The sequence below is a fragment of the Hydractinia symbiolongicarpus genome, chromosome 8, assembly GCF_029227915.1.
Source record: "Hydractinia symbiolongicarpus strain clone_291-10 chromosome 8, HSymV2.1, whole genome shotgun sequence".
NCBI classification, from domain to species: domain Eukaryota; kingdom Metazoa; phylum Cnidaria; class Hydrozoa; order Anthoathecata; family Hydractiniidae; genus Hydractinia; species Hydractinia symbiolongicarpus.
Genome location: NC_079882.1, coordinates 20,840,392 through 20,849,890, shown reverse-complemented (window position 1 = coordinate 20,849,890; position 9,499 = coordinate 20,840,392). Strand labels below are relative to the sequence as shown.

General features: G+C 31.3%; 1 protein-coding gene across 4 annotated transcripts; it reads right to left on the bottom strand.

Annotated features, from left to right (window-relative positions):
- Positions 1-1,683: 1,683 nt before the first annotated feature.
- On the bottom strand, positions 1,684-8,478 carry LOC130654508 (uncharacterized). Of its 4 annotated transcripts, none has more exons than XM_057457110.1 (3): positions 8,265-8,478; positions 3,302-3,515; positions 1,684-2,557 (listed from the first exon to the last, which is right to left on the bottom strand). In XM_057457110.1, the coding sequence occupies exons 2-3, from the start codon at positions 3,513-3,515 to the stop codon at positions 2,388-2,390; spliced, it is 384 nt and encodes a 127-aa protein (XP_057313093.1). In that variant the 5' UTR covers positions 8,265-8,478; the 3' UTR covers positions 1,684-2,387. The 4 variants fall into 4 exon arrangements, with proteins under 4 accessions (XP_057313093.1, XP_057313090.1, XP_057313092.1 ...); XM_057457107.1 differs by lacking the exon at positions 8,265-8,478 and adding an exon at positions 7,228-7,640; XM_057457109.1 differs by lacking the exon at positions 8,265-8,478 and adding an exon at positions 5,529-5,549.
- Positions 8,479-9,499: the final 1,021 nt, after the last annotated feature.

Here is a 9,499-nt window from a genome sequence, read left to right as displayed (position 1 = left end):
GCAATAAATAGTTTCATTTCGGATAAATCGTGTTTGCATGAATATTTTTAGACTGAAAGGAAAATTTATATTAGTCTTTTAGACCGAAATGAAGTCAACATTGAAATGAGTTTCATTTTGCCCGAAGTCATGTAAACGTTTTTAAAGACTAGACAAGAGACCGAATAAAGAAACTTTATTTAAAAGCTGCCTGATTTATATTAATCTTTTGACACTTTTTACACTTTTCGTAAAATTCTCTCAAATGATAAATGACCATCTTGGTCCTTTTATGATCAATCATAGAAGGTACAAGATGGCGAGGTTGACGCGTCAGAATAAATTATTTAAATCACAAAAGTTGTGCCCGAACTGAATGAAGGCAACACATGCTCACGCAAATATGAATATCAACAAATATCGAAGGTTTGCTTCAAAAAGTAAAAAAAAATGTTATAAATTGGACACATTTAAATCACAATTATTAACGCTTGCGAAGTTCAGGAGGTCTACATGTCACTTTTTTTCTATTGAAGAAAAATCGACTAAAGCTTAAAAATTGCAGCAAATAAACTCTTCCTGATTTTACCGTTCTTTCGTCAAACTTCGTGATAATCTCAAAAAATAATCTTACTTACGGGTTTTTTCGAACATATCATGACCAAGTGGGAAATCCACCCCCCTTCAATAACTTTTCATAGGCTTGTCTAAATTTAAATCAAACTTGGCACAGTTATAGTACGTCACAAAATGAACAAAATGGCAGCAATATATTTTTGCTTGCGGCAGCACATTTTCTGTTACGTCATTAAAAGCCTAAAAATTTGTTCAAAATGACACTCTGCTTAAAATTCAATTACTTTAGTTCTAGAGCGAAAGCTAAATAAAAGTTAATTAACATATATTCCGGTTTTTACATAGATCGTATGAAAAATTGCCAATTATTGCCCGAAAATCCGGTTTCTTCCAATTTTCGGGCATAATCTGAAAAAATCGGGAAATCGGTTTAACCACGTCACCAAAACATGCAAAATGATTCTTCTTGATGAAACAAAGTTGTATTGTAAGCTTCAAGTTCTAAACATAATCCTAACAAGAGTTATTATATTTTCCCTATTATAAGGGTTTCATAGAAATTTTTAGGGGTAGTTTCGAGTAATAGCCCAGTTATATGCGTCAAAAAGAAAGTGATGTCGACACTTTTTGATATTTTTTTTTTGTTTAATTGGCCAACTTGTTTTAAACGGCTATATCTAAGGGGATATTTGGACAAATTAAAGTCAACACAACTATACTGTCATTCTTGGCATGTATTGTGGTAACTGTATATTTTTTTCTGAACGGAGCAGTTATTAGTTTTAGCTAAGTCACCCTACATTAAAGGACTTTGATTGGCTGTAATAAATCAAAGTGTTGATCGTCAATACGTTCGAATCTGCAAGCTGAAACCGTTGAAAACCAAACACGCCAGGTACGCTGAATATCATGGTACACGAAGAATAAAGAGTTATAAATCCCCTAAGTTGTGCAGTAAGATCTATCTACAGGGGCACTTGTACGTGTAAAATCTATTCCATTTTTTACGTCATTTTATCAGCATAAGATGCTTATATTGGAAGCGTGAAAGGTTAAAATCTTAAACATTTTGACGGTGAACCAAAGTAAGCAACAAATCTACAAAAGTAATTTTATAATCAAGAACATCAAAATAAAACATTTCTTTTACTTTACTGGAATTATTTAATAGTTGAATTTTTCTGATTCGTTTTAAATTCAACACTTACATTATCCAAAAAGCAAAATAAACACAAAACAAGACTTTTTTAAACTAATGATATATTTATCCTAATAAATAAGTGGAAAAACTCGTCAAATATTATTTCATCTGTTATGTTGCCATGATGTAACATAACTTACTTGAACTCCTTCAAATATTGAAGATGGTGAACTCCAGCAATTACAAAATGCTAACTTATTTAATATAAATAAATAATAAATACCATGTTCAACATTGCTTTAAATAAAATATCAAGAAATTCTACAGCAGTAGGTAATATACAAACACATTAAGAGAAGAGGTAAATCAGTTTACTAGCATGTATTAAGTAGTGTTAAGAATTAAGACGCAAATTAAGAAAGAAAATTATTATATAGTCACCAAGGCGACAGAAATAAGCATTACTCAGTTTACCTTTTAACCAGGGTCATGTTATCATTAGTTACTATAGTTACAAAAAATTCGAAATCCTCACTCCTTTCCTTATACACTGCACAAAAAATGTCAATTGTTATTTTGTTCCACCATCACAATTACCTTTCTTTATGCTAATAGATGTCCATCATTTGGACGGCTTCAGTAAAACGGGCTCTCGCTCGAGTATGGTCAACGCCTCTATCATAGTTTTTGGCTAACACTTGTATTCCAATATTTCTTTAAAAGTGCAAGTTTCATGGCAACACTCCTCAGATGGGTTGTCTGTTTCACCAGTAATTTGTCTTCGTTTTCTGTGCAATGTATTAAGAAATTGATTGGCTGTATCTGAACCAATTAGATCAATTGCACGTGGTTTGACTAGTTCTAAATAGGAGGATTGAAGTTTATTGTAGAAATCATATATCACAATTTTTTATTCTCCTTCTATTCTCCTCTTTTCTTTGTATGGTTTTATTGTAGAAAACAACATTTGTTTTAAAACCATAAAAATTGATACCTAGAATTTCGCAAACGTCAAAAACACTTTAAATTAGTTTGCTAATGCTTTTTTATAGGTACACTTTTAACAGCATAAAAAATGGGACAGTACAATTTTTTTTCATATCAGCCAAAGTTTGACACCCAGCTATTGTCACTAACATGCAGTTTAAGGTGATGAACCTCAACTAAGCAGATTAATGGATTTTTCGAATAATACGTACATTGAAAAAAAAATTTTCTAAAGCTTTCTATCCATAAACCAAATAAAAAATTATGGGTAGAAAAATATAGACAAGGATATGTGCATAAAAAAACGGTGAAAACTGCAAAAATATCCGTAATTAGTCTGTCATTATTATGTTGTTAGTCTAGTCTCAAGTTGAAATCAAATATATTTATTGATGTGCGGTCATTTTTCCCTGATGTGTAGTAATTCTTTTATCGTGAAAAGAAAGTCGTTAGAAGTGGAGTCAAGAAATTCAAGATTTCTTTAAAATTCGTACTACTGCGTTATGCTTACTCTTTCCTACTTGAATAAACAAAATCTTCAGTGCTTCTGAAAAGTTAGTAAAGTACTTTTCAATACAATGATAGATACGTATGGAAATAACAAATTAAAAATCATACCTTGGATATTATATATATTCCTTTTCTTCCTTCCTCGTTGGCTTTGATGTTTTAGCTTGCATACTCGTATCCATGCTTTGACGAATGAGTCGCCACATAGAACAAGAGCTTGCTGAGGTCGTGCTTTACCTTCTTTAGTAAGACGAGCTGCACATGTGAAGGTAGATAAAAGTAGAAGGATAGTTATGTGAAGAGTGAGCAAATTAATATCCATCTATGAATTAAAGAAAACAGAATTAAAATAAACAAAGAAACCATTTACAAAACACACACTCCTATCATTTCATCTTTCGATATGATAGTGAAATCTTATCCCTTCTGCATCGATTACAACGCATTAATAAAATAATAAAAACTCTTAAAGGGTGTTACTCTCGTCAAAGTCTGTCAGTGATCGCCATTGATATAAAGTATTTCCTCTTTAATCCTATTTTTTTACTAATGTATGCTGAATACGATAACATGCCACTTTGATGATTGAATGTATTGTTTTTAAGACTTCTTTTGCAATTCAAGCAAATTATTGTGTCGACAAGCAGAAAACTTGATTTTTCTGCAGATATATTTACAATATTATATACCTTCTCGTGTCATCTTTATTAAGTACTATTTTTCTATTATTCTACACAGAGCTTCACTCCTTACCAGAAGTTTGTAACAGAAAGAGATGCAGAAAACATGCATAAATATATACATCGGCGTTCCCTGCTGCAAAGCATAATAAGATAATCTTGCTTGTCTCAAATGAATTGAATCTTGTATACATAATTTTAACCTCACAAATTGAATTAACCTTGCGTGTCGTCCCAATTTCATAAAAAAAACTGATTCAGTTTAAAACTGTTTTTATTTTTAGATATCCTGAACTTTGTAGTATTTAAAACAGAAAAACATAAAGACTAGATGATGCAGCTGAACCTGTTATAACGTTTGTTTTTTTCATGAGAAGATAAATAACAATATGAATCTTACTGCATCACTGTTGCTTGAAATAATCAGTTTGGAGTAAAAAAATTTTACTTGTTCTCAGCACAGCCACTCAGTAGTACTACAAAAAGGAAGAAAAAACTTTGCTGCTATTTTTATACTTGCTTGCTTTTGTTTCTATGGCTAATTAAAACTTGGAATTAACATTAATATCGAAGGCTATCGATTTCAACCACTAATTAATAAGAACGTTGCTTGAGAACATAGGATATCGACATAATTATTTCCTAATACAGTTTTAAGCACGCTATTTTAACAACAGAAATTGTCCACTGTTCAAAACTAAGGAAAATTTTTCTTTCGTATACGCGGCTTTTTTCATCTCAGTACACAGATTAACAACTTTTTAAATCCCAAAGGTATAAACATTATTAGCAAGAATAATGGTCGCCATTACAGCGGGTTAGCTATATGATGATGTGCTGGCTATTCCGAATGGTTGCCATAGGTACGCAATTTAAAATGACTTGTGTTTTTCGCCTCCTTAACTAGGTAGCTAGTTGTGTCCCAAAAAGTAATGTTAGTCTCATGCAACTAGGATTTCACTTTTGAGCTTCTTTCATACGACGCTCTGTATTTGACAGAATTGAAATGCTATAAAGTATCGATTAAGTTGTAACACTCTTCGCCTAAAAGTGAGTTTATGCTTTTGAAACAATGGTTTTAAATCGTTTATTAAACGAAAAAAGAAAGAATCTATAAGTCAGCTAATCATATTGTTTTCAAAATTTTAAACTTACACACAATATAATGAACTAGTCGTTAGTCCGTAGAAAATCCAAGGGAGTTTTCCCATCACAGCAAAGTAGATAAAAACATAAGGCACTCAATCTCAAATATCAAATACGAACGAACGAACGAACGAACGAACGAACGAACGAACGAACGAACGAACGAACGAACGAACGAACGAACGAACGAACGAACGAACGAACGAACGAACGAACGAACGAACGAACGAACGAACGAACGAACGAACGAACGAACGAACGAACGAACGAACGAACGAACGAACGAACGAACGAACGAACGAACGAACGAACGAACGAACGAACGAAAGAGTAAAGCTAGCTTATTCGTTACAATTTTAATACACCTATTTTGACAAATATCTATATTTTAACTAAACGTTACTCATAACATACGTTTCACATATGACAAGCCTGTTAGATGTACTTATCTTGAATGAAGCTATAACTTCGTATAGTATAGGTAAGCATAACATAACATGTTCTCTTACTTACTGTTTCATCTGCTTTGTTCAAGTTTGTTGAATAAATGGGAAAATATTTTCATGTAAGCCATTATAAGTAAATTCTGACGAGTATTTATGACACAGATAGAAATAATTAAGTTAGATAGGAAATATAAAAAAGTATGAAAAAATTTAAATGAAATTTACGAAGAGATATAAATGTCGCACATATTTTGATATCTTAATGGGAGGGTCATTAGCATGCACATACAATTTTAGTGGATGAATGATGGTCATAAAATGATTCCAAATATGGTTTTTCTCGTTTATGTCACACTAAAAATGACGCATAAAGGTATATTTCAAAAATCAGCTCAATCATGTGAAAGTGTAGGCAAACTTGATAAGTTGGGAATTTAAAGGAAAGGCTAATTAAACAATATCGTATCAAAGGAATGAAATTCGTGGTCTGCCGACCACTCCTAACTCCTAAATACTTTACTGAACTAATAGAAGTGCAGGTAAACTTATTGTAATGGTGAAACACCACAGGATTTAAATTTAGCAGAAATCTTTGAACAGGATGCAGGCTACACTAGACCTGACGAAATTATCTTTTTCTCGGTTGTATATAAAAGTAGTTTAATAAAATCGCTTTGTTTGACACAGTATGCAGAAATGTTAAAAAAATTTCATTATCACAGTGATTGTGCTAATAATTATTATAAACAACAATTTTTTAACAAAAGCCTACGTGCTAACATGGCCCTAACAAGAACTCTTTTCAAAGTATTTTTACTTCTTGTGTTTCGACTAACACGAATCGCCTATTGACGACAGCACGTAGCTCTACGTTATTATTATTTCTACGACAAAAAAGTTTGGTTTCGAACACACCTTTCTAAAATCAAATACGACATTGGTGTCTATTGCCTTTGAGAACAGAAGATAATGTATTTGTGACACCAAATACTAGCCTCCTTTTCATAAAGAGATTGTAGGTGATACCAACTAAATAGGGTTGCAGTTTTTTTAACTTTCTATATTGTTCATAAGTTACAGGGCTTGGACCTTAGCTATAAGCAAATAAAATTCTTAGTGGGAATTTCCCAACTCATAGCTATATTTGATATTAAATCACATAAATTATTGTTCTATGTTCTCACTCGAAGCAACATAGATTTTTATCCATCAAACTAATGCACATAAATACTCTTTCAGCAAAAACAGGCCTAAAACTCTGTGAGGCGACCCTTATCATTTTGATTGGTATCACACTTTTTGCCGAAGCCTTGTTCTGATGTTACTAACTTTTAAAGTTTCCTGGTAGCTATGTATTAAAATGTGAAGCTACGTGGTTGAGGTTAGTTAAAAACATCAGTTGTTTTGTTTGTTTTTAATTCCTATATGAAAAACTTGTCAGTAAAGGACATTGATGAGTAGCGTTAAATGTATAGCTAATAACTCATTTCTGCAATGCAAAAATAACTGTAAAAGAGGGGGAGGCATTAACACTGATATGGCAAAAAATGCGTTCGTTTTTCTATTTAAAAATATACTGTTTCAAAAACATTTTTAAGTTAGAGAATTTTTTAAATAATGTATAAGCGTTGACCTCAGTTAGTTTGCAAAACTTTTAAAATATTCTATCAATAATAAAACTTTTTAAATTAAGAAAATATTAATTTGAACATCAAGAATATTTATTTCAATCTTTTTAAAACTTCATCAAATAAAATAATACCTTCTGTTGGTACCAATCATTCTTTATTTTGTTTGAAATCATAGATAGTCTTTTTTTTCATCAACGTTTAAAATAATGATAGCATACAATCTATATATATATAGTTTTGTTTCTACTTTTTAAAGTGGTAAAGTGAATAGAGATCTTTCAATTAAATGGTTAGTCTGAATAGATATTAAATTATTGATTTAATTGCGGCTAATTATAAGTTAGACCCTTCACGCAAACGTTAAAAAGTAGTGATAATTACCATGGTAACTTATTTTTACTTTTTCATTCGTGTAAAAAGTAAGATAAGTGGGTTTTACGTGAAAATTTTGACGCTCTTTTTTGCCACATTATTCATAACGTTTAACGTATGCACTCTTCTTTCTCGCGGTTCTCCACAAAGTTTCACGTGCTGCCGTTAATTACCTAGATCCTTTCGTGGGAAGCAAGTTACATTTAATAAATCACTTCAAAACCTTGCGATATCTTCGTTACGTATAGTTACAATGAAATTATTTACCTCCCAGAGCAATATACCGTGGTGTTAGATTCATGTAAAAGCTTCTTTTTTGCTCAAACCTTCTCAAACTGTTAGCCTTGTTTTCAAACAACTTATTATTTAGATCTTTATGAAGTTTCAGATAAGATTTTTGTTATTCTTCCAAATGTCATAAAATAGACAGACATGGTAGTTAATATTTCCTCTTGGTATATTGTGTTAAAAAGCTCACATAAATATTTTATATTTCTGTACCATAAGCTAGATATTATAGTAATGTAATCACAATATAGGAATTAGAAAAAATAAAAGAAGAAAAAAAAACGCTAAACTAAAAATGGGGGATATTTGATGGAACAAAAAATAAAATCCTACAACTGTCATTACTATCGTATTAACAACAACAACAATAACAACAACAACAACAAAATAACAAAAACAAAAACAACATCACAGCAACAACAAAAACAACAACAAAAATAAAAATAACAACAACAACAATAACAACATCCAAAAGCATTAAGAAGCAATACTTTAGTAATTTTTTTACCTGATCAGATTTGTCCCTGTTGTGAAATCTTTTTTAAATCAAACTTTTCTATTCCGAATAAAAAAATGCTAATAGTATTAGTAGATAAAACTGGATTGATATTCTAAAACACTTTTAGCATCTTTCTTAATAATTAGCTAAATAAGATTATAAATTAGTAAAATCTGTCGCATTTACACCCAGCATATAATCCGTAAACAACGAAAGAATAAAGAAGTAAACAAATATATAAATAAATGGAATTTAATTACCTTATCTTTTCAGACGCAGGTTCTACTTAATCTGAACGAAAGAACAATACCTTGTGAAGGTTAAATGCGTATTCAAAACAAGGTAAAAACGAAGCTGTTGTTAGCATGCACGCAAGACTTCCGACGTAGGCTGACTTATTCTTTACAGTTTCCTTTGCAAATTAAATGGATGTGAACATTAGAGAACAAATCATAATTTTTCAGTCCTGCATAATCACTTCACGTCATTTCAAATTTATTGTTTTGCTAGTAATCAACAATTCCTGTTTGTCCTAGCAATTGCTAAGTGCTGGTATTATGCAGGAAAGAGCTGTTGAACTTTTAAAACTAACAGCGATTGGAAGAATGGGAGGGGAAATCTTTTTTTCCCATTGGGTGGTATTATATAATGATGTTGTATAAGAACTTAAAGGTAACAACGTCACGTCGAAATTTGTTGCATTTTTGAGAATATGCGTCAATACTAACACTTCCTTACTCTTTGGAAATTACGCGGAACTATCAATTATTAAAGCATGACAAATCGATATTGCACTGGACAATGGGTGATTAATCGAGGTGACTATTCTTGAGAGAATTTCAAAAGAATGATACAAACTTATTTACAATCATTTTCGGAATAATAAAATCAAATGTTATATACAACATTTATAAGCTGTAAATATACGTTACTGGTCTTTTCTAAAGTTTTCGTATGTGATTTTAGCTTGATAGCGAATATCTTAAAGGTTGATAGTTGTTCTGTTGCTATAATATCTAGGCTGGATAATTTAAAGCTACCGCAAGAGAAACCAAAAGTATTTTTGAGCATAGCGTTGCAACAAAGACGATGATTTTCTCATGACAAACTGTCACTTCAAAACGAGGCTTGGAGTCTATTTTTAACTTAATAACTTAGATTAAAATACTTAACATTCTTTTCTCCATGAAAACCACGTGTTAATGACTCGTTCATGAGAAAGTTCATTGGTTAATGGTAGTAAT

Excerpts from the sequence above, each read along its gene's own strand:
- LOC130654508 (XM_057457107.1), bottom strand. The coding sequence starts at position 7,269 with ATGATTTCAAACAAAATAAAGAATGATTGGTACCAACAGAAG. Across the intron at positions 3,516-7,227 it reads ATGATTGGTACCAACAGAAG|ATGGATATTAATTTGCTCAC; the intron begins GTATTATTTTAT and ends TTTAATTCATAG. Across the intron at positions 2,558-3,301 it reads GAATATATATAATATCCAAG|AACTAGTCAAACCACGTGCA; the intron begins GTATGATTTTTA and ends CCTCCTATTTAG.